General features: G+C 45.9%; 2 protein-coding genes and 1 pseudogene across 6 annotated transcripts in view; 1 reads left to right on the forward strand and 2 right to left on the reverse strand.

Annotated features, from left to right (window-relative positions):
* Positions 1-2,743: 2,743 nt before the first annotated feature.
* LOC116628039 (lysine-rich nucleolar protein 1-like) lies at positions 2,744-24,223 on the reverse strand. Of its 4 annotated transcripts, none has more exons than XM_032398085.1 (5): positions 24,133-24,223; positions 20,506-21,428; positions 16,623-16,691; positions 9,506-9,583; positions 2,744-6,895 (listed from the first exon to the last, which is right to left on the reverse strand). In XM_032398085.1, exons 2-5 carry the CDS (start codon positions 21,424-21,426, stop codon positions 6,584-6,586), a joined length of 1,380 nt encoding a protein of 459 aa, XP_032253976.1. In that variant the 5' UTR covers positions 21,427-21,428; positions 24,133-24,223; the 3' UTR covers positions 2,744-6,583. The 4 variants fall into 4 exon arrangements, with proteins under 4 accessions (XP_032253976.1, XP_032253978.1, XP_032253977.1 ...); XM_032398087.1 differs by lacking the exon at positions 24,133-24,223 and adding an exon at positions 23,609-24,006; XM_032398086.1 differs by lacking the exon at positions 24,133-24,223 and adding an exon at positions 23,400-23,601.
* LOC116628043 lies at positions 22,809-22,899 on the reverse strand (annotated as a pseudogene).
* The window catches only part of LOC116628042 (IQ domain-containing protein K-like), a 123,576-nt gene continuing 123,315 nt past the window's right edge, over positions 24,222-24,482 (forward strand). For both annotated transcript variants that reach the window (XM_032398091.1, XM_032398092.1), the window contains exon 1: positions 24,222-24,468. In XM_032398091.1, coding sequence (XP_032253982.1) covers positions 24,282-24,468 — 187 coding nt within the window. In that variant the 5' untranslated portion in view covers positions 24,222-24,281. The remainder of the gene's footprint in view (positions 24,469-24,482) is intronic.

The raw sequence follows: 24,482 nt of genomic DNA on the forward strand, positions 1-24,482 counted from the left end.
CTTGCCATTTGCAACATGGATCTACAGAGTATAACACTAAGTGAAATAAGTCAGAGAAAGACAAATACCATATGATGTGGAATTTAAGAAACAAAACAAATGAACAAAGAAAAAAAGACAAACCAAAAAACAGACTCTTAACTAAAGAGAACTGATGTTTACCAGAGGGGTGGGGGGTGGGGGGGAATGGGTAAAAATAGATGAAGGGGATTAAGAGTACACTTATTATGATGAGCAGTCAGTAATGTATAGAATTACTGCATCACTGTATCATACACCTGAACTAATATCACACTGTATGTTAACTATAATGGAATACATACATACCTAAGAATAAATTTAACCAAGGTGGTGAAAGAACTATACTGAAAATTATAAGACACTGATGAAAGAAACTGAAGATCACATAAATAAATGGAAAGATATACCATGCTCATGGATTGGAAGAATATTGTTAAGATGTCCATACTACCCAAAGCAATCTATAGGTTCAATGCAATCCCTATCAAAATACCTATAGCATTTTCCACAGAACTGGAACAAACAATCCTAAAATTTGTATGGAACCACAAAAGACCCTGAATAGCCAAAGCAATCTTGGGACAGAAAAACAAAGCTGGAGGTAGCACAATCCCAGATTTTAAACTACACTACAAAGCAACAGTAATCAAAACAGAATAGTACTGGCACAAAAACAGACACACAGATCAACAGAAGAGAACAGAGAGCCCAGAAATAAACCCACACTTATATGGTCAATTACCCTATGACAAAGGATCCAAGGATCTAACAATGGTGAGAAAGACCATCTGCTCAATAAATGGTGTTGGGAAAACTGGACAGGTACATCAAAAGAATGAAACTGTACCACTTCCTTACACCACATACAAAAATATATTCAAAATTGATTCAAGACTTAAATGTAAGACCTGAAACCATAAAACTCCTGAAGGAAAACATAGGCAGTAAACTCTTAGACAATGGTCTTTGCAATATTTTTCTGGATCTGTCTCCTCAGGCAAAGGGCAACATGAGCAAAAATAAATAACTGGACTACTAAAAAGCTTTTGCACAGCAAAGGAAATTATCAACAAAGCAAAAAGGCAACCTACTGAATGGGAGAAGATATATGTAAATATTTGATAAGGAGTTAATATCCAAAACATATTTAAAAAACTCATACAACTGAACACCAAAACCCCTCAAATAATTCAATTAAAAACAGGCAGAGGACCTGGACAGGCATTTTTCCAAAGAAGATATCCAGATGGCCAACAGACACATGAAAAGATACTCAACATCACTCATCATCAGGGAAACGCAAATGAAAATCACAATGACACATCACCTCACACCTATCAGATTAACTATAATCAAAAAGACAAGAAATAAGTGTTGTCGAGGATGTGGAAAAAGGGAACCTCCATACATTGTTGGTGGGAATGTAAATTGGTGCAGCCACTATGGAGACCAGTATAGAGGTTCCTAAAAAAATTAAAAATAGAAATACCATATGATCCACTTCTGGGTGTTTACCCAAAAAAACCCCATCAGGAATATTACTCAGCCATAAAAAAGAATAAAATCTTGCCTTTTGCAACAACATGGAAACACTATAGGGTATTATGGTAAGTGAAGTAAGTCAGAAAAAGATAAATACCATACAATTTCACTTACATGTGGAATCTAACAAATGAACAAACAGACTCATAAATACAGAGAAAATACTGGTGGTTGCCAGAGGGCAGGGGGGTGGGAGGAAGAGAGAAACAGGTGAAGGGGATTAAGAGGTACAAACTTCCAGTTATAAAATAAATAAATCACAGAGATATAAGCAGAGGAAATACAATCAGTAATATTGTAATAACTTTGTAGGGTAAAAGATGGTAATTATACTTTTTGTGGTAGGCATTTTTTAAGGCATATAAATGTCAAATGACTATGTTGTACACATGAAACTTAATACAGTATATGTCAAGTACAATTAAAAATAAATTTTAAAAAATACAATGGTGGATTAGAGAAAGTGAGGTCAAATCTGCAATTCCCTCTGTGGCTTCAGTGGAAAGTATATAACCGAATAAACCTCCCAAAGGAACATTTATGTTCATGACTGTTCATTTAATTACTTCTCTCTTCATCTAGAAGAGAACTTGTCTAAACATATTGCCCTGTTTGCTTTGTGGCCATAATTCTAAACTGCATGTGATTCTACCTTTTTACCACCAGATTTTTGGAATCTGGAATCTGATTCTTGTATTACTGCTAATGAGCTTCCACTGACATTTTATTTTGAATCAATAAAAGCATTAATATTGATTGGTGGTGATTCACAGCCTGGAAGCCTGTGCTCAGGAAAATGCATTCATTTAATCCAAGTTGTAGATTAAAGTGCCCCAAACTTTTGTACTTCTGGAATATATATACTGGACATAAATTACATTTCATCTCTACTCTGTGAATTGTAGGATTACAGTTCACACAGTAAATCTCAGTAAAAGTGGCTAAAATAATTTTTAAAAATAAATTTGTATTAAATTCATATTTTTACTGAACCGTTTAGGACCAAAGAATATATATGGATTTTCTGGCCGACTTAATTGTTAATTTCCCCCCACCCCCCACCCCCCGGCCCCCAGCCTGAGAAAAGAGCCTACGTTAAAGAACAGCGGATTCTGAATAACCCTTTTGCTCCCCTTTACTGAACAAAACATACAGAAGTTCAGAAAGCATGGTGGTATTACTCAAATATTATCAAGTGACCTTTATTTCACAAAATTATTTCCATTAAAATTATTTCATATACCACTGTTACTATATGATACTGTTTGAATGAAACACAATTGACAAATTCACAAATTACCCGCTTTAAGTCTTTTCTTCTACTCTGAGGCTGTTCATATCAGACAGCGTTCGTTCCCAAGCCTGAGTAACATAATGTTCTTAAATTGACATGAATTTGGACTTTCGTATTAGGTTGAGTAATGCATTACCTCAAAGGAGCTTCAGAACCATCTGTCACCAGGCCCAGGCAAAGGCTTAGATTTTCTATGATCTGTTGTGGTTTTCCTCAGCCCATTACTGAATCAATTAGCCAATCTCTGAAAACCACAGCCTACAGGGGATGTCATTACAAAGGACAATGGAACAATAAAAATTCAAAAAATTTTAGGAAATAAGGTAAAAAAAATGAGGAAAAGTTCTGCATGTATTACTTTTCTATTGCTGCTTTAACAAACTACCACAAACTTAGTGGCTTACAACAATACAATTCTATCACCTTGCAGATCTGTTTTTCCCAAGTCCAACAGGTCTCAGCAGGCTTACCCTCAAAATGAAGGTATGGGCAGGGCTTTGTTCCTTCTGGAGGCTCTGGGGGCAGTTGGGGGAGAATGTTTTCTTGACCTTCCTAGCTTCTAGAGGCCACCTGCATTTTTTGGCTTGTGGCCCCTTCCTCTAACTTAAAACCAGCAACAGCTTGTTGAGTTTTTCTTACAAGTCTCTTCCACATTTCTGCCTCCCCCTTCTACAGTTAAGAACCCATATGATTACACTGGGCCCAATCAGACAATCCAGGATCATCTTATTTTAAGGTCAGCTGACTGGCAACTGTAATTCCATCTGCTACCCTAAACTCTCTTTTGTGTGCTAACACTCATAGGTTCTGGTGACTGGGACATGGACAACATATGTTGTCCATGGGGTCCAATGACCCCATAGGGGGTCATTATTCTGCCAATCACAAACCTCAATAATTCTGTTTGTAGGGCTGAATACACAATTTCTTTTCGAGGAGAACTTTGTCTATCTAGCAAATACTTTTGATGTACCGGTCTAGTTATGGAAAGCAAATCTCAGGGTAGGGCCTAGCAGGCTAAGGCAGAAATAGCAGGAATCACTACAAAGGATGAAGTAGTTAAGAATCATAAGGTTTCAGAGATAGCTGGATAAGGGCAACCGAGGAGGGAAGGACCCTGCCAATAGGAGGGTCAGTCGAGTGAGAAATCCCCAAAGGAGAAATGAGAACAGGGCTGTTAAATATTCAACTAAGACCTTGGCTGTGCTATATGCCAGACCTCTCCTGCCCCGAATCTGAGTAAAAATCCCAAAACCGCCTTTTGCAGTGGAGACATGCTGTGTTCTACAGAGTCAAGACATCAAGAACATAGGAAATCACACCAAAAAAACCCTTGCAAATTGATGGCTCTGGACATGGGGAAAAGGGGCAGAGGTGGCACAAGTCAATGTGTTTAATTCACAAAAGCGAGGACCCCAGCTAACACAGGAAGCTCAGAGTGAAAATCCTCCCGGGACTGCACACTGCTACAGGACAGAGACCTGCTCACTTGGGAAATGGTGTCTCTGCCACTCTTGTCAATGCAGACCAAGGTTAAGTCCATTTTGAGGCCACTGGCCATCTTGCTGTCTGGGCTGTTCCATCTGCTCTGGTTAGACCCTGCTTCAGAAACAAACTATAAACCTTCTCCTAAGCCAGTGGAACTCTTCAGCCAATGGTGATACATTAAGTTTGAAAGTCAAATCCTATTACACGGACTATTTATACTAAATGACAGGAGGGGAAAGGCCTGACCATCACATCGCTAATGAGAACGATCACTATGGGGACAAGAGAGTGGACAACTAATTAACTAATCTCCAGAATCACCCAAGAGATGGTTGAGCACAACCCTTCCTGATGAGCCAAGGCAGGCCCAAACTGTAGAGTGATCTCTTGACAAGTTAAAAAGAATGAGAGAAGCAGTCAATACAGTGAGTGAATTCCCGTGGTGTAGATCAAGGCCAGGAGAGATTTATCCCCCTGTGAAGAGGAGGTGCTCTGAAGGAGCTAACTCAAACACAGAACCTTACCTTCCAGGCACTTAGATGGCCTCTTCCATCATGTACCTCAAGGTTGAATCCATCAAAGGCCCAATTCACATTCCAAGTGAAGTGGCCCACCTGAAACACTGCTGGGATAGATTTGTGCGACCCCTTCCCTGGCCCATGCTTACTAGGCAGCACCCAGGCAGGCCCGCCTCACCTCTGCCCAGTGGGGCAGTAGTGGCCTCCATGTTTGTCTTGTCAGCACCTGCCCCTCACTCTTCCTCTATGACTGGCCTGAGGAGACTCTTCCTCCACACGCCAGGGGCTGGCTCAGAAATGGGCGTATGACCCACTACTAGGCAATGAGTAACGATGAAAGGTCTTCTGGAACCTTCCTTCAGCCATAAGGTTTTTCTTCTTCCTCTGGAATGTTCTAGCATCTTGATATCCCACCTAGAATTGCTACAGCTATTCTTTCAAGCAGCCTGATGAAGCCAATAGGATGGATGGAGCAGAGAGGAAAAGAACGTTTCCTTGTTGAGTTGCTGAGTCAACCCCTACACATCAGGACTTCCTGCCCAGTGAGAGACTGAATATCCTGGCTATTTAGTTAGGCCTACCTGAGCTGGGATATCTATAGGAGGCATTCATGCCAAGTGATGTGAAAATGTCACACTCAGAACCTGTATTTTCAGATGCAAAATGCTAGGTGAATGGAGAAGGTGGTCATTTGTCACTCAGGTCACTGTACCTGGAGCTCTGTGAGGCTGGTTGTAGGGTCCAGGCATGGCAGCAGTGTCATGATGAGGCAACTTCCTGTGTCATCCCAGGCCTCCTGGCGTTAGACCTCCACCACACAAGTCACCTAGGACTCTCTCCCTTGTGGTCACAAAGATTCTAATAAACATATCCCTGGGAATTTGCCGTCAGTTCATTAAGACTAACAGTCTCTCTAAAATGCGTTGGTCAGAATTCAGTTAAAGCATGAAGATTAAATCCAAGCTCAACACTGAGGATGGAAGGCAGGAGAGCCAGAAAAGGCAAAATTGGTTTAGAAACACATTTCCCAACCACAGAGGAAGCTCAGCCACATCTGCTTGGTGGCCATTCAGACCCCTCTTTGCCTTCAGGATGGGAAAAGAAAATGAGCTTGCTCTTACCTGTTTACCATCAATTCTACTTCCTATTTGAGATTTAGACATCTCACAAAACTTGTCTCTTCAATCAAGAGATTTTCATCCCCCATGAGTATTCCTGGTGAAATTCCCTAGAAGGGGACATTCGGAGTAGTGAATAGTGACACAGGACGTGGGATACAGAAGTCCAACACTTGGCACTTACTGGTTGGGTGAACCGGGCAATTTTATTACTTCATCCCTGAACCTCAGTTTCCTCATCGGTAAGATGGGGATAATAGCACCTATTTCATAATGACTAACTACATTAATGCGAGGGAAACACAGTAGTACGTACCTGGCACATACTAAGCACTCAGCAAATCTAGCTCTTATTTATATATGCTGAGGTCTTCACACAGGGATGGAATGCTTAATACACAAAATAGTAGGTGTTAGCCACTCACATGTTCTCTTGGCTTCTGAAACATGAGCTCCCTGACCCCACTTCGTCCAAGCACACAGGCAGAGTTTTCCTTAATCTCTGCAGAGGTTTGATCTGAGACAGTTGTCAGATGGCTTTCAACTGCATAAATGAATAATAAAAGCAATTTGGGCTGTTTTGAAGGACAAGACAGTAGAGTCTAATCTTCAAACTTAATCGACTTGGAAGCATTCCGGTCAATATAAAAGGTTTTGTCTGGGGCGGTGGAGAAGCCAAGGCCAGCGCCCCGCTTGTGCTTCCAGCTCATGGCCCGGTCGTAGTCCTGCTGCAGGTTCTGCTGCAGGGCGTCGGCCGCCTTCTTGCTGAGAGCCATGTTGGGCCTTCCGATCGTGTTAGAGGGGCGGCTGAATGAAGGGGCCCCATTTTTAAAGCCACCCATCAGTTTGAGAAATTTCAGTTTCTGTTCCTCGTTTTCAAAGCTGGCAGTATCCCACTGGCCAAACTGAGTTCCCTGTATAGAGAAAAAGAGGTGGTTATTTTCCTGGTTTCCAAAGCCCTGCCCTTTCCCCAGCCCCAGCCCCACCAGGGAGGATCCAGCTGATTAAATGCTGGCTATGTACCAGGCACAGTGCTCATGAGCACATCAATGGACTGTCTTCTGAATTCTAACAAGAGCCCTATGAGGAATACTGTTAGCATTCCCATTTTACTGATAAGGAAACGGGAGGTCTGCAGCTTAACTGGGGGCACAAACCTCATTAACGACCCTGCTGGAATTCTATCTCAGGTCTGGCCTACACCAGGGCCCACCATGGAGCTGCCTGTCTGCTTTACTCCTTCCCTCACTCACTGCAAAGAGCATGGCACACCTCACCTCACCTCACCTCACCTCCAACAACCTCACCGCCCAACACACCTCTACACACCTCCCAGCACAGCTCACCTCGCCTCACCAGCTGGCTACCCACTCTTCCCTCAGCCTAAGGTTTCTGACAGTTGGAAGGAGGAGGAGGCAAGTGGGAATCTGAAATGAACTTATCCTCACACAAGCACTGCATTTCATAGCAGGGAGTGGAGGCCCAGAGAGGTCAAGGGTCACACAGCTGAGTCCGAAGCTGAGCCAGCCCAGGAACTCCAGGAACTCGGGGGTTCCAATTCCTGTCCAGAGTACTCTACCACCTATACACAAATCATCCATGTTCAAGAAAATTCAAGACAGTCCCTCAGAGAAGTTGCATAAGAAAAGACCCCTGTCCTTCCCATATCTGTGAGAGAGACAAGAAACCTGGCTCAAGAAAACTAGTTTAAAGTCACAGACACCCAAGAAGCCAGCCTACCTGTGTGACCCTGGTCAAATCACCTAACCTCTCTGAGCCTCAATGTCGTCACCTATAAAAGAGGAGTGTAATACCCTTCTCACAGGGCTTCAGCTACGGATCGAATCACATTTTACACCGACAACCCAGAGCACAATGTTTGGCAACTTTAAATCCTTGATGATCTGTCATTCTTCCCACCCCACCCCAATTGCTGACCTCCATACTGCCTGGAAACTTTCCACTTGCAAGCCAAATCCCAGCTTAGCACTTATTTCTAGGTCAGATTTGGGAGAACAGTAAGAACCAGTCACTGCTACACCTGCCCCGAGTGAAGCAGTGACAAATTCTCCCAGCTTCATAGTGGCCCAGTTGTAGGCGTAATTACAGCTTCCCAGGTCTACAATTTCTAGGATGAGAAACCAGCTCGGACAGTCCTGCGCTGGGTCTGAGGAGAGTGCTGCCAGAGGCTGACCAGTCATAGGTAGGCTAGCTCTCCAAGGGCTGCTGACCCACTGAAAGGGGACCCTCCCGCAGGGGCCCACAGCCACTCTGGAAGCCCCACCATATGCCTTGGCGGTCAAGTGGCCCTAGGTCCTGGGAGGTAATGCCACCTAAAGTGTCCCCAGCAGATACCGCCCTGGGCCCCAGGAGCCCTCTTCCCCCATCAGGTCCTTCTAGGTACAGCCCCTGGAGCCAAAGGTTCTGAATGATGCTGTCCTGTTTCTTGCCTTCCTCAAGTCAATAACGGTTTCTATCAGCTCTGCTCAGCTCAAGAGGTTGGGGAGAAAGGAGAGAATACCCAGAGGGAAGACACATAACAAAGCCCCTCTCCATATCCCATTGGACCAGAGTATGAGTCTCATTCTACAGGTGTGGAAACGGAGGCTCAGAGAGAAGACATTGCTTGCCTGAGTCTCACAACTAGAAAGTGGCAGAGCCCGAAATTGAACTTAGGTCTTTTGATCCAAATCAATTGTTCTTTCCTATGTTAAACTGTGAAGACTTAACAGTGCAGAAAGGCAAGGCTTCCCTGTTGTCTGGATCCTTCTTTCCCTCTCCCCCAAATCCAATCTATTAACAAGTCTTTTTGGATTATGAAGCTGTTTTCTTCTCTTTCTCTATCCTCTGCCACCATCCCAGTCCTCAGGCCTGCAGGCTGAGCCTTTTAACCCACTCCCCATTTCCCCTACATAAATGCCCTCCAGCAGCTCCCACAGCACTTAGAGCCCAGTGCACGCTCCCTACGATGGCCACCGAGGCCGGCCTGGTATGGCCCACTGCCCTGCCCACATCCCTCTCAGCCCTCTTCAGCCTGACTTCGTGGTCCTTGTGCTGCACTCTCTCCTGTCCCATCTCCTCAGGCCTGGTTTGGAAATCTCCCATTCCAACTGGACCTCGAAGGCGGTCTGAGAGAGGCCTGCCACCACACCGCTCTCCCTTCTGCCTCCTGCCCTGGTCCAAGCAGCCTTTTGAGGTCATCATCCACTGCTGGAAAGCGCCTGTCACATGCCCTCAGTGACTAATGTGCGGGACACCCCCCCCATCCACAGCAGGAGACAAAGGTTCAGGCTGCTTATCTTGCTTGGCCAGCTCTCCAGGAGGGAGGCAAGCACCCCTTTCAGAAGGAAGGAAATTAGCTCAGGACAAGTTCTGCAGTGAAGAGAGCCAGCAGGCACACAGGGACAGCCTCGGGGGCCTGGACTAACATGGGCTCCCAGCACTCTGCTCTTCAGGGTGCAACATGCAGGAGGACTCGGGGTGCCGGGGTATGCAACCGACCAGAGCCTGAGCAGCAAACTTACTGTCCACTTCCTCGGTTCAGAAGCTTCTGTTTTGCCCGACTCACGATCGATCTCTTCTTGCAAGGCCTTTCGCCTCACCTGAACAAGGGAGAGGAAAGAAAAGAGGGAAATGGGACACAGTTGTTTTCCTCTGAGCTTAAAACCGAGCAGAGAGACAGGGCAGGAGGACAGGAGGGTGACAAGAGGGAAAGCTTCCCTCTGCTGCAAATTGGGGCAGGCATTTGTCAAAAGTATCCTCTAAGCATCCCAAGGCTGCAATCCCTTGGCCTAAAATGGGCAGCCTCATTAATCCTTGTTTTGGATTAAGAATGAACTTCTTTTAAGAATGAACTTTCCTACAAACTGAGCCTTATCCACCTTCAGCACTAGAACCTTTTTTGTCTGTAATAGCCATACTGGGTAGAAACTTCCCAAAGCATACTGCCTGAAGCCCTGCCTTCCTGTACAGAAGAGACTGTAGTTAACTTTCGGGACAGCACTGTTTTCTAGAAATAGCACTGAAGTCAGGCACAGGTTAGTTTGAATCTTAGCTCTGCCATTAACTAGCGTGGCCTTGCGTAAGTCACTTAACCTTTGTGTACTTCCATTTATCTGCAAGTAGAAATATCAGCTACCTTGGAGGATAAATGGGAGAAACAGAATTGTGATCGGATTCATAATAAATACATATTTGGTCTTCATCCAGTTTCTGCACAAAGCTCCTAAACCCCTTGGGATTTCCAAAGCGAGGAGTCATCAAGTTGTTTTGTTAATGTTATGTTATGAGGTGAATGCCTCATAACATGTTTTGTTATGTTAATGAGGTGAATGCCTGAAAAAACCTAAGAATGGGGGCTGGTTGCCAGGTGAACCAACCCTGTGACTAGAGGGTTGGAATTTTTAGTCCCATCTCCAACCCCCAAGGAAGGAAGAGGGGCTGAAGGGTGAATCAATCACCAAATGGCCAATGATTTAATCAATCGTGCCTATATAATGAAGCCTCCATAAAACCCCCAAAAGAGGGGGGTGTTCAGAGAGCTTCAGGGTTGGTGAAAACATGGAGATTTGGGGACAGTGGTATGCTTGGAGAGGGCAAGCAAGTTCAGTGCAGTTCCCCATACCTTGCCCTATGTATCACCACCATCCGGCTCTTCCTGATTTATATCCTTTTATTATAAACAACAATCTTGTAAGTAAAAGGTTTCTCTGAGTTTTGTGAACTGCTCTAGCAAATTAATAAAACCCAAGGAGGGGGTTATCAGAACCTCCCATCTATAACAGCCTGGTAAGAAGCACAGGTGACAATCCAGCTTGGCATCTGAACTGGGGCATGGGTGGGGAGCAGTCTGGTGGGACTGAGTCCTTAACCTGTGGGATGTGACACGATCTCCAGATATACAGTGTCAGAACTGAGCTGAATGGTAGGCCACCCACTTGGTGGCCAAGAATTGCTGGGGTGGGAGAACCCCCTACCCCACATGAAATTGTTGGGTGCAGAATGTAAGAACCTAACAGAGTGCCTGGTCCACAGTAGGTACATCTTATACAATGTTGCCAGCATGGCTCAAGGCCACCACCAGTGGACTAATGACCCTGCTGTTTGATATAAAAGCTTCCAGGACCAATATCCCTGATGAACATAGATGCAAAAGTCCTCAACAAAATGTTAGCAAACTGAATTCAGCAATACATTAAAAGGATCATTCACCATTATCAAGTAGGATTTATCTCAGGGATGCAAGGATGGTTTAATATCTGTAAATCAACATTAACAAAATGAATAAAAATATTCATCTCAATACATGCAGAAAAAGCATTTGACAAAATTCATCATCAATTCATGGTAACAACTGTCAACAAAATGGGTACAGAGGGAACATACCTCAACATAAAAGGCTATAAATGATAAACCCACAGTTAATATCATACTCAATGGTGAAAAGCTGCAAACTTTTTCTCTAAGATGAGAAACAAAACAAAAATATCTACTCTCATCACTTTTATTCAACACAGTACTTAAGTGTCTGCCACAACAGACAAGAAAAAGAAAAGGGATCCAAATTGGAAAGAAATAAAACTGTCACTACTTGCAGATGGCATGATACTCTGTATAGAAAACCCTAAAGACTCCACCAAAAAACTATTACAACTAATAAATGAATTCAGTAAAAGCTGCAGGATACAAAATCAATATATAAGAATCTGTTGCAGGGTGCCTGGGTGGCTCAGTCATTAAGCATCTGCCTCCGGCTCAGGTCATGATCCCAGGGTCCTGGGATGGAGTCCCACATCGGGTTCCCTGCTCCATGGGAAGCCTGCTTCTCCCTCTCCCACTCCCCTTGCTTGTGTTCCTGCTCTCACTCTCTCTCTGTCAAATAAATAAATAAAATCTTAAAAAAAAAAAAATCTGTTGCATTTCTATACACTAATAACAACGTATCAAAAAGAGAAATTAAAAAAATACCCCTGGGGGCACTTGGGTGGCTCAGCTGGTTAAGCGTCTGACTCTTAACATGATCTCAGGGTCGTGAGATCTCCTGCTTAAGATTCTCTCTCTCCCTTTACCCACCCACCCCCCATTCGCTATCTCTGTCTTAAAAAAAAGGAAAACACTCCCATTTACAACTGCATCAAAAAGAATAAAATACTTAGGACTATATAGGCGAAAGAGGTATACTCTGAAAATTATAAGACACTGATGAAAGAAACTGAAGATCACATAAATAAATGGAAAGATATACCATGCTCATGGATTGGAAGAATTAATATTGTTAAAATGTCCATACTACCCAAAGCAATCTACAGGTCCAATGCAATCCCTATCAAAATACCAATAGCATTTTCTATAGAACTGGAACTAACAATCCTAAAGTTTGTATGGAACCACAAGACTCTGAATAGCCAAAGCAATCTTGAGAAAAACAAAGCTGGGGGTAGCACAATCCCAAATTTCAAACTATACTACAAAGCAACAGTAATCAAAATAGAATGGTACTGCCACAAAAGCAGACACACAGATTGATAGAAGAAAACACAGAGCCCAGAAAAAAAACCCCACATTTATGTGGTCAATTAATCTATGACAAAGGATTCAAGGATATACAATGGGGGAAAGATAGTCTCTAATAAATGGTGTTGGGAAAACTGGACAGCTATACCAAAAGGATGGAATTGGTCCCTTGCTTATACCATACACAAAAATAAACTCAAAAAGAATTTAAGACTTAAATGTGAGACCTGAAACCATAGGAGCCCTAAAAGAAAACATAGGCGGTGCACCTGGGTGGCTCAGTCGGTTAAGTGTCTGCCTTCGGCTCAGGTCATGATCCCAGGGTCCTGGGATTAGGCCCCCATCGTGCTCCTTGCTCAGTGGGCAGCCTGCTTCTCCCTCTTCCTCTGCCCCTCCCCCTGCTCATTCTCTCTCTCTCAAATAAATAAAACCTTAAAAAAAAAAACAAACAAAACATAGGCTGGCGCCTGGGTGGCTGTGGTTGGGCGACTGCCTTCGGTCATGATCCCAGAGTCCCGGGATCAAGACCCACATTGGGCTCCCTGCTCGGCAGGGAGCCTGTTTCCCCCTGACCCTCTCCCATCTCATGCTCTCTCTCTCTCTCAAATAAATAAATAGAATCTTAAAAAAAACAAAAACGAAACACAGAGGCAATAAACACTTGGACATCAGTTTTAGCAATGTTTTTCTGGATTTGTCTCCTCAGGCAAGGGCAATAAAAAAAACAATTTGGACTACATCAAACTAAAAAGCTTCTGCACAGTGAAGGAAATCATAACAAAAGAAAAGGCAACCTCTGAATGGGAGACGATACAGCTGACCCTTGAAAAAGTGGGAGTGAGGGCACCGATTCCCTGCACAGTTGAAAATCCACATGTAACTTTTGACTCCCCCAAAATTTAACTATTAGTAGCCTACTGTTAACTCGAAGCCTTACCAATAATATAAACAGTTGATTAACACAGATTTTGTAAATTATACATATTACATACTGTATTCTTACAATAAAGCTAAAGGTGTTAAAATCATAAGGAAGAAAAAATGCATTTACATACTGTATCAAAAAAAATCCATGTATTCATGTACTTGTGCAATTCAAACCCATGTTGTTCAAGGATCAACTTATTTGCAAATAATATATTCAATAAGGGGCTAATATTCAAAATATATGAAGAACTCATACAATACCAAAAATAAATAAATAAATAAATAAAAGGGCAGAGGACCTGAATAGACACTTTTCTGAAGACATACAAATGGCCAACAGACACATGAACAGATGTTCAACATCATTAACCATCAGGAAAATGCAAATCAAAACCACAATGAGATATCACATTACACCAGTCAGAATGGCTAGTATCAAAAAGACAGGAAATACCAAGTGTTGGCAAGGATGCAGAGAAAAGGCAACTCTTGTACACTGTTGGTGTGAATGTAAATTAGTACAACCACTCTAAAAAACAGCATGGAATTTCCTCAAAAATTTAAAAACTGAAATGCCATACAAGCCGGTAATTCTACTTCGGGTATTTACCCAAAGAAAAGGAAAACACTAATTTGAAAAGATATATGTACCCCTATGTTTATCCCACCATTATTTACAATAGCCAACATATGGATGCATCCTAAGTGTTCACTGATAGATGAATGCAAAAAGATGTGGTATGTGTACACATACATACACGTACACACATGCACCCAACACAGTGGAATATTACTCAGTCATGAAAAAGAATGAACTCTTGCTATTTGCAACAACATGGATGGGCCTACAGTGTATTATGCTAAGTGAAATAACTGAGACAGAAAAAAGAACAAACGAAAGAGAACAGAAATGACTCATAAAAACAGAAAACTAGTGGTTGCGAGATGGAGGGGTATAGGCAGATGGGCTCAAATAGGTGAAAGAGATTGAGAGGTACAAACTTCTGGTTATAAATAAGTCACAGGCATGTAAAGTACAGCACAGGGAACATAGTAATATTGTAACAGCTTTGTATGGTGACAGACGGTAACTACACTTACTGTGGTGAGCATTTCATAAAATACGTAATTACTGAATCACTACGTTGTACATCTGAAACTACTGTAACATTGTATGTCAACTACACTTCAATTACAAAAAAAAAAAAAGCTTCCAGGGCCTTGTCCTCCCTTCTAAGGATTAGGTATAACTTCAGCTGTCCCAATTTGTGGACTTTCTTCTGCTCCCTTTTTTTTGGGGGGGGGCAGTCAGAGCGAACGCATGCGCACGTATGAGTTTGGGGTGGTGGTGATGGAGGCGGGAGAGGGAGAAAGAATCTCAAGCAGCTTCCACACCCAGCATAGGGCCCAACATGGAGCTCAATCTCATGACTGAGATCATGACTTGAGCCGAAATCAAGAATCGGACGCTCAACCGACTGAGCCACCCACCTAGGTGTCCCCCTCCTCCCTTATAATCTCCCACAGGCTACGAGTCAAGGTGACCATTTATAGAGTCAAGGTGACCATTTATATAAGTTTAAAACTACATAAAACAAAGTGACAGCCATAAAAATGAGAAAATGATGATATATTCCTATAGTGGAACCATGCTCCATGTGTGGAATGATACAGATGTACATACACCAAAATGAAAAGCAATCAACAGTTAAATGACAAAAGTTAAAAGAACAGCATACAGAGCATGACTGCACAGTGCTTTAAAATTACACATATATAGTTACAAAGGAAAAATCTGGAACAATATAACTAAAGGGCTAACAAGGATCATTATGAGATGGTAGGATTTCAGGTTGCCTTTGTTTTCAGGTTGCAATTTTTTAACAAAGTAAACTTTTAGCACTTATGGGGAAAACAGGAGAGGTCAAACAGAAAGCTTCACTTACACTGAGGTAATGTGTCACCCAAAATGGTTTTCTTAAAAATTGTCAAGTAATCAAAATACTCAGCAGGCACAAAAAAGTAAAGCGTTGTTGGCGGGCCTTGCCCATAGGAAGTACACAGGCATGGGGACTGAGTTCCAGCAACTTGCTGCATCCTGAGTGGCGGAGGACACCTGGAAAAGGAACTGATGGAAGGTCCTAGACAGGTCAGGGCCCCACCTTTGTCCTCTCTGGGCGGCTGCCCAGCTCATTACCATTGGCCCTGACTCTGGGGAGCAGTGCGACTATGACCCAAAGGCTAGGGAGCTCCCATTAGTCAGCATCACCTCACGGATCTTCTTGGCCCCACTTCGATGTGCCGCCTCCAGGAAGAGTTCCCCAGTGCCCCAAAGGCATTAGATTTGGAACTTCTGTGGCATCTTACAGGCTTCCTCACACCCTGCTCATTTGCTAGTACTTTCTGGTTTCCTTCTCTCCTGGAGGAGAAGGGCCATGGGACAGGGTCATCTCTGTATCACACCCTGTTGCTTCTCTCCAGCAATTACTTGCTGACAAAGCAAGAGGATGTGGTCAGGGTAATGGCTGCCACTTCTTAAGCTGAAATATCAGACAGGCCCCTGCTGAGTGCCTCACAAACACGACCTCGTTTGGTCTTCGCAGCCACCTATAGGAGGGTCAGTGAGGTTAGTGACTGCCCAAAGTCACCTCGTTAGTAATGGCCCAAAGCCAAGGCTATGCTGTTACCACCCTGTCCTGCCAGGCCTCATTTGGTTCAGGACCATACATATACCCCAATTCCAGAAAGTCATGCTCCAGTAAAAGGATGCATTTACCTACGGATCTGGGCACGGCAGAGGCAGCAGCAGATCCACAACAGAGTAACTTCTCTAAACACTCCTGAATCGAGGCCAGGAGACGGCAATGCATGGGCCTGGCTGAGCACATGCTCCCTGTCCTCGTTACAGTTCCTGGGGTCACACTCCCATCTCTCCCTGCAGCAATTACAAGGAGAAAAGCCTCGCCCTGGAACTCTGAATGAACAGACGGCCCCTCAGTCAGAGCTGTGGTAGTGAAGGGGTCTCCCAGCATGAAGTGGGGGAGGCCACAATTTCTACCACTGGAAGTGTGCCAGAGGCTGGCTGGTGGCTTTTGGGGTCCCTGACACCTCTGGGACCAGGATCTTGTTGCCTTGTAGGAGACAAATGTGTGTCTGGCGGTGGCAAGACACATGGAAGGGGGGTGAGGACCTGGGCCGTACCTGGTCTATGTGCGCCTCATCCATGTTGCCTTTCTTTTCCAACACCACCTCTAAGTCTGTGTCAGGCTCCTGCACAAAAGGGCAAAGGGAGTAAAAGTCAAGCATAGGATGGCCTCTGCCCCAGCAGCTCAGCAGATGAGATCACGAGAGTCCAGAAAAGACTGAAGACCGCAGCACCACCTCAACCCCTGCCACTTACAGAACTTCTGACATCCTCTTGTGGAATCGTGGAACAATTCTCACCAATTCTCCCCTCAAAACAATGGCACTGACCTTTCTGACATATGAAGAAACTAAGGCTTAGAGGGGCGCCTGGGTGGCTCAGTTGTTAAGCGTCTGCCTTCGGCTCAGGTCATGATCCCAGAGTCCTGGGATCGAGCCCCACATCGGGCTCCCTGCTCGGCGGGAAGCCTGCTTCTCCCTCTCCCACTCCCCCTGCTTGTGTTCCCTCTCTCGCTGTGTCTCTCTCTGTCAAATAAATAAAATATTAAAAAAAAAAAAAAAGAAACTAAGGCTTAGAGAGGCGAAGCGACCATCATGAAGTCACCCCCACAGCTCAGGGACAGGGATGACACTAATGCGGGTCTCCTGACTTAGGCTTGGTGCACCTTTCCTGCCACATAGACATCATCTTACCTCCCATGGCACCAAACCAGTAAGAGGAGAGAGGCCAAGGGTCCTGCTGATGGTGGGAGGGAAACTAGCAAGGGACAGGTGGGCTCGGGGCCTCGGGGCCCTGATTGGGGGGTGGGGAGGGAGACCCTGCCAGCAAACCCAAACCCAGTTCTCTCCTCAAGAGTGCCCCCCCTCCCAAGCCCCCAACCCACTCCTAGTCACTGCCTTCTCTCCTGTTTGGACAACCACAAGTCTTTAACACCTGCTTCTTCACCCTCAACCCTGCTGCATTATGCACAGCAGCTCAGGTGAACTTTAAAACCTCAACTGGAGGGGCACCTGGCCATCTCAGTCAGCAGAGCATGAGACTCTTGATCTTGGGGTTGTAGGTTCGAGCCCCACGTTGGGTATAGAGATTACTTAAAAATAAAACCTTGGGGTGCCTGGGTGGCTCAGTCAGTTAAGCGTCCAACTCCTGATTTCGGCTCAGGTCATGATCTCAGGGTTGTGGGATGAAGCCCTGCACTGGGCTCCGCGCTCAGCACACAGTCTGCTTGTCCTTCTCCCTCTGCTCCTCTCCCCGCCCCACCGCCTGCTTGCTAGTGTGCACACATGCTCTAATACTTTAAAAAAAAAAAAAACTCAAGTGGAACATGTTATATATACACCTTAAACTTGTACCATGTTATAGGTCTACCGTATCTCAATTTAAAAAGTAAAAATTTAAGGGGCACCTGGGTGGCGCAGATTAAGCATCCGACTCTTGGTTTCAGCTCAGGTCCAGATCTCAGGGTCCTCAGATTGAGCCCCACATCAGGCTCTGGACTTGGCACAGAGTCTGCTTGAGATTCTTTCTCCCTCTCCCTCGCCCCTCCCACTTGTGTGTGCGCATGCTCTCTTTCTCTAATAAATCTTAAAAAAAAATCTTAATAAAAATTTAGTAACTCAATTGGATCACATCACTCCACTCCCCCAAACCCTCCAAAGGCTCTCATCTTGTTTACACAAAAATCTAGGCTCCCGTGGCCTCTCTGGTCTCTAGCACTTGGCCCCCTAAACTCCCAGCTCCCACTACCCCGTCTTCGTTCCTTCCAGGGCCTCTGCGCTTGCTGTTCCCTCTGCATGACCGACGGCAGACACCCCTCACAGGTCTCTGCTTCCATGTGGTGTCCTCACTGGGCCTGCCCTGGGCATCTGTACACATGCAACACTCTCTCACTGGCCTCAGCCCCCATGCGACCCTCTGAAAGTGAGACTTCAGGCCAGCCACTTTCCCTGGTCCTTTGGTAATGACAACTGCCACATTTCCTGCATCCTTACTGTAGGTGTGCTCTGCCTGGCACCCAGCATCACGTGTGATGATCCCTGAAGAGCTCTGTTCATGCACATCACCCATCCTGACCTTGAAGATGTGTGCATTTCCTGACTCAGTGGGCTGTCCTAGGCAGCAGAGTCCCCATCACAGGAGATGTTAAACAGGGGACTGACCACCTTCCAATGGACTCCGGAGAGAAGGGATTCTAGATTCTGATGGGGGTTAGGCTCCCACCTCTGAGTTCTTCTTGGCCCTAAGAGCTTCTGAATAAAAGAGACCAGTAAAACCAAATCTAATGGACTAGGGCAAAACTGGGAAAAATCCAGAAACCAGAACGCCCTGATTATGGAGGCCACCTTTGCCCTCCTCAACCCTGCCTGGCCAAGCTGAGCTCAAGCCACAAAGACACCTTCCTGATGACCCTGCTCCAGGGAGCTCATCCATCAGTCAGTATTAACTGAGCCCCCCAATGCCAGGGTCATCCTTCAGTAAGTGCTCAATACACATTAGCCATCATTCTTACTTGAGGACCATGGGGCAGTGGCTGGTCTGAGCTCACCTAGCTTGTTGGTGCAGAACTGGGAAGAGAATCCAGGGCTTGTTCCAATATAAGACAGTCACTTCTTAGGCTCTAATGATACTGGCATCTATGAGAAGTTACAGGGCAGCTTCTGAGAAAGGATGAAACCTCAAGTTCAGAAGCAAGATTGGGTTTAAAGCCCAGCCCCACACTGTAACAGGCGGGTGATCTTGATCAAGGTATTTAACTCCTCTGAGTATGTTTCCTTGTCTGTCAAATGAGGATGACCACAGCAGCTAACTCACCAGACTGATGTGAGGATTAAACGGGTTAATACATGGGGAGCATTAGCTTAGTGCCAGGCATATGGTAAGTGTTCAAAAAATTCCAGCCATCACTACCCCAACAGGCCAGACATCTGCTTGGAGTAGGACATGTACCATCTAACCCCCTGCACACGCACAGACATACCCCAAAGACAGGAATGGAGGTGTGGCCCTGGCACAGACAGGGGAGCCTATGGGCCTATGCAGTCCAAGTGTTCTGGCTCATCTCCTCCCTTCCCTCCCCCACTCAAGGAAGCTTGTCAGGAGGGAGACAGTGGATCTCTGCTGTCTTCACCAGACCATCAACCATTCCCTTCCTCCTGGGAATTAGGACTGGGTTTTCCTCCCAGAAACTGTCTTTTCCTCCCGACCTCAAGACAGTGGGGTTCAGGTGGGACTGATACCCTAGGCCCCTGCCCCCCCCCCGCCCCCCCGCCTTAGGATCAGGGATTCTGGCTTGTGTGATCCAATTGAGGCCTGTGAGAGCAGCTCTGAGACGACTTCTGTAATCGTTTCAGAGGGGCTCTCTCTCTCCCTTTGGGGGCAGCCTAATTATTAGGATGAAATCCTGGAGCTTCTGAGACCATCTTGCTGTGAGGTGGGAGGTGCCTGTCTGGGACCAAAACCAACGAAGCCCAGAGCTGGGGAAAGCCACACGGGCATCTCCTGCAATCCAAATCTATTTGATATCTAAATCATGTACACTGAGCACAGAAAATAAGCTCAGATAGCCACAGACCATGTTATCTCAAACTATTTGGTTCCTGAGTTTTGGACAGCAAAAGGCAAGAGTTCAGAAAGGGAGATTCATCTAAAAATTTTATTCCAATTTATTTAGATCTTGATTGAAGATAGTGAGGACTTGGGTAGAGTTTCAATAACAAGGGATACCTTTACTATTGAGGATATTCCATGAGCACCTGGATCCAGCCATACCTGAAGTTAAATAGCTTTTAACCTTTCCAGTTACAGATCTCAACAAATCCCTTTTCTGGCTGAAATCAGTTTATTCAGGGTTCTGGCAGCTACAAATATGAGAAACACACACACACCCAACTTCCACCCTTATTCTCCCAAAGCAGAGTCTAATTCTGAAGAAATGCCTACCTCTTCCCAAGGTTCTTCTGCTACTCTGCTCTCTTTCCCCTTCTTCTTTTTATTCCTCTTCAGAGCTGGCTCCTCAATGCCTGGCTGCTCTACCTTTTTCTTGGACTTCATTTTCTTCTTTGCAGGGGACTTGGGGTTATGTCCTATTGGGATGTATTCTGGAGCCTCAACTTTGACTGGCTTCTTACTTCCTTTTCTAGGTCTGCTCTCCACGGACTTGAAGTACTCAAGATGCTCTTCTAGGGAGGTATCTCCCTTCTGGTAGATTTTCTTTTTCTTCTTCATCTTCACATTGCATTCCCTGGGGCTCCCCTGCTTCCGTTTCTGCCCTGAGGCTGCCTGCTCCTCGCCATCCTTCTCCACTGAGCAAGTGTACAGTGTATCCCCAGACTCACAGAACCAAGGGTCCTTGGCTGAGAAGGCTGTAGCCTCCTGGGCCTTTTTCTCCTTCTTGTGTTTTTTGGGCTTCTTGCCAACTCTGGTCACCTCCTCGCCCTGTCTTGTGTCCGGGGAGGTCTTCACTTTTGAGCCAGAAGACATGGCCAGAGGCCTTAAGGACTTCCTCTTTTTTTTCTTCTCCCCACTTTGGAACTCAGATGAACCAAGAGCCTGCTTCCTGGGGCTGTACAACTTCTCTGTCCGTCCAGCATGTAATATGGTCTCAGGTTCTAGGTGCTCCTCGCAGAGGGTGCTGTGGCCCTTCTTTTTCTTCTTTTTCTTCACTAGAGGGATCTCAGATGCCTGCCCTAGGACCACATTCTTTGAGGGGGATGTGGCTCTTGTGGGACAGATATCAGTGAAATAATTATCACTGTTTAAAACTGAGTACTGAGTCTCTGGTTCTTTGACTACCTTCTTCTTTTTCTTCTTTTTCTCTGGGACCCCAAGGCCCAGGTCTCCTTTGTGAGTTTTGGTGATCATCCCTGAAAAGAGAAATGGTACAAGTTATCTCCATACCAAACCACTCCATGTACAATTCGGCTAGTTAGTGCCAAGAGCCACATTTCTGAGTGGCTAGTCTGAAATGTTAGGGGATGGGAAAAGGCGCGTGACTCCTTTGGAACAAAGGAAAATGTGATTAAAGAAGTAGAATGGAATTTAAATTCAGATAACGCCAGGTTCAAATTCAAACTGCTCCCTTCACTAACTTAAGCCCTAGTCACCTAGCCTCCCTGAACATTAATTTCCCCATCTGGAAAATGGGGGGAAATAACAATTCCTTCTCAAAGGGCTATTGGAAAAAATACACAATAATCCGTGGAAAGTGATTCCCTTTCCCACCCCCTTCCTTAAATCTCTGAGCCTAGTGACCCATTCAACAAATGTACCCACTGCCTACCCTGTGCCAGCCACTGAGGTTCATCTGCAATCTAATCAGACAGACCAGGTGCTGTCCTCAGGGGCTTACTTTCACTGAATGAAGGGGAAAGAAATCCTGAGGTCAACTCTTCCTGCTGATTCCCACCAGATGCAATAACTATGGCACAATTAACCCCTTATCTTGGTTCATCTAAGTAGCTCTTTTCCTTTCTGTCTGGAAATTAATTCCCCCCACCTGCAACCTGGATGACTTACCCTCCTAACTACCTTCCCACGTGGCTAGTAATAAGAATAGCAACAAGATATGATGAAAGAAGCCCCAGCTAGGACTGACAAGACCTAGGTTCAAATGGTGACTGACGCCCTCTTGCTGCATAGTGTTGGTTTCTCTGGGCCTCAGTTTCCCCATCCATAAAGAGGGACTGAACCAGATCAAACGCTGCCAGGGAGAGGGGGAGGTGTTGGGGGCCACACCTCTGCTTGCTTCACTGTTTCTAAATTTTCAAATTAATTACCAACATATAACAATTGAAGATGACACAGAGCAACCTAGAATGCCCAGCTTTTGGCATGTAGGCAACTGTGGGAAGGGGCTGGTGCCCTCAAGTACATTTTAGCTTCCAGCTGGGCCACTTCTCTCCAGTCACCACCCAAGCTGCTGCTGCTCCCTGGACTAGGTGACATGGAGACACCCAGGGAATCCAGAAACAAAATACCCCCCTCGCAGAAGGTTTGAACAGTGGGAGGGAAAGGTCAGGAGCTTCTCCATCCTGAAGCTCACTTCAGCCTCAGAGCCCTGGGGAACCACAATGGACCTGGCTCACCATTAGGAGCTTCAAAGAGCCAGGCCAGGACTAAGCCATGCTCAAGTTCATTTATAACTCATGCCAGGAGCACCTGGAAAGTCAAGGGTACACCCTCTCAATTCACTCTTGTCCTGTTTTCTGCTGTAATCCCAAAGCCTAGCTCTGTACCTGACACACAGCGGGTGTTCAATAAATACTCAATGAATTAATGAATGCCAGAGATACAGAGATACTACACTTGATCTTAGCCAAAAGGCCGAGAAGCGATCAGATACAGAGATGAACAAGATAAAACACCTGCTATCAAGGAGCAGGTGTAGGAGGAAAAGAGGTGTGATAATGAAAATATAGTGATAAAAGCAAGGCTAGTGGTGATGTCAGAGTAATGAAGTTCATCTAATCTGGCCTACCAGTTGTCTGGAAAGTTTCTAGAACAGAGGTTTCCAGCTTAGGCAACTGCAGGATGGTGGTGTTAATCCCTGAAAAAAAGGAACTTAAGGCGGGTAGTTAGGGGCTGCAGGAGACGGGCTGGTTCACATAGATGTCTTGAGCTATCCAAATGGACAGGAGGATATTCGGTGGACAGGTGGATATGTGGGTCTGAGGCTCACGGGTGACTGGGCTGACATGGGTAAAACAAAACAAAAAACACTTGTAAATATATGGATGGTAACTAAGTCTCAAACAGAATGGGCCTAAGACAAGACCTCAGGGAAACCGGAGAACAGAGGAAGAGAGACCTGCAAAGGCAGGCGAGAAGGTGCAAACCTGGAGAGGGTGCAGTCGAGAGAGCCAAGTGGCGGGAGTGGTCAAGCGATCTGATCAGAACAAAGAAGTTAAAGGAAACTGTAGTCAATTTAATCCCCTTTCGGCCGTTCGTAATCACTGTAGCTTCCTCCCTCTTTAGCACTGAAGATCCTCTTCTTCAACCCTGCGACCCCAGATATATTCGCTCCAAGAAGACGAAAGAATCTTACAGTGCGTCTCCAGCAAAAGCAAACACTTTCTCCAAAAGCTCTCTTAAAATCTCGCGGTAGTCTCGTGAGGACCGGTGTGAAGACCCCATCTCAGACTCGCTGAGGCTTCGAGCCTTGAATTTACTTGTCCTGGGTCCTAAAGCCAGCAAGTGGCAAAAAGGACTCGAACCCAGCCCGCAGGACGTCGGAGCCCGCGCTCTGCACAATGGAACTAACACCTCACTGCCGCCGCAGGTTCACGAGCAGGAAGCAAGGGACCCAGGAGGCGAGAACGGTCCCTCAAAGGCTCCGCCGCGCCAAAGCTTCCGCACAAACACACAGGGAGGGATTACACGGAATCCCGGCCCCGCTCGAAGGCGGGAGAACTTCCAGGCCAGAGCGAGCGCATACATGCGATTGGGGTGGGGGGAATGTGTGGATTTGGGGTACAGGCCACCCACTTCCCCCTCAGTTCGCCGCGCAAGTCCCCAGGCGCAATCTCCAGACCCCGCGGCGCCCAGCCAGTGCCGCTCCTCAGCACTCACCCGTAGGCCAATCTTCCCCGCCTCCACGTGAAAGCCAGCTCTACCGCGACCCGGAAGTTAATCTCGAGTCGCTGGCCCGCCTCCTGGAATTCCGGCTCTTTCCGGGTCATAGCCTCGCCGGGAGGGCGGTTGCTGTGGAAACCGCGGCCATGGCGGCACCGTGTCCGGCAAGTAGTCGCACCGCCCAGCGCGAGGAGCCGGCCCGCTCCGCAGAGTCGTCGGACACTGTCCGGACGCCAGTGCCCATCGTGTCCACCGTGTCCCCCGAGCTACACGTCTCGCCAGGACAGGGCGTGGAGCCTCCGGGCAAGAACCTGTGGGAGCAGATCTGCCAGGGTAGGCAGCCCGGG

Source organism: Phoca vitulina, unplaced genomic scaffold (assembly GCF_004348235.1).
Source record: "Phoca vitulina isolate PV1807 unplaced genomic scaffold, GSC_HSeal_1.0 scaffold109, whole genome shotgun sequence".
Classification (NCBI taxonomy): domain Eukaryota; kingdom Metazoa; phylum Chordata; class Mammalia; order Carnivora; family Phocidae; genus Phoca; species Phoca vitulina.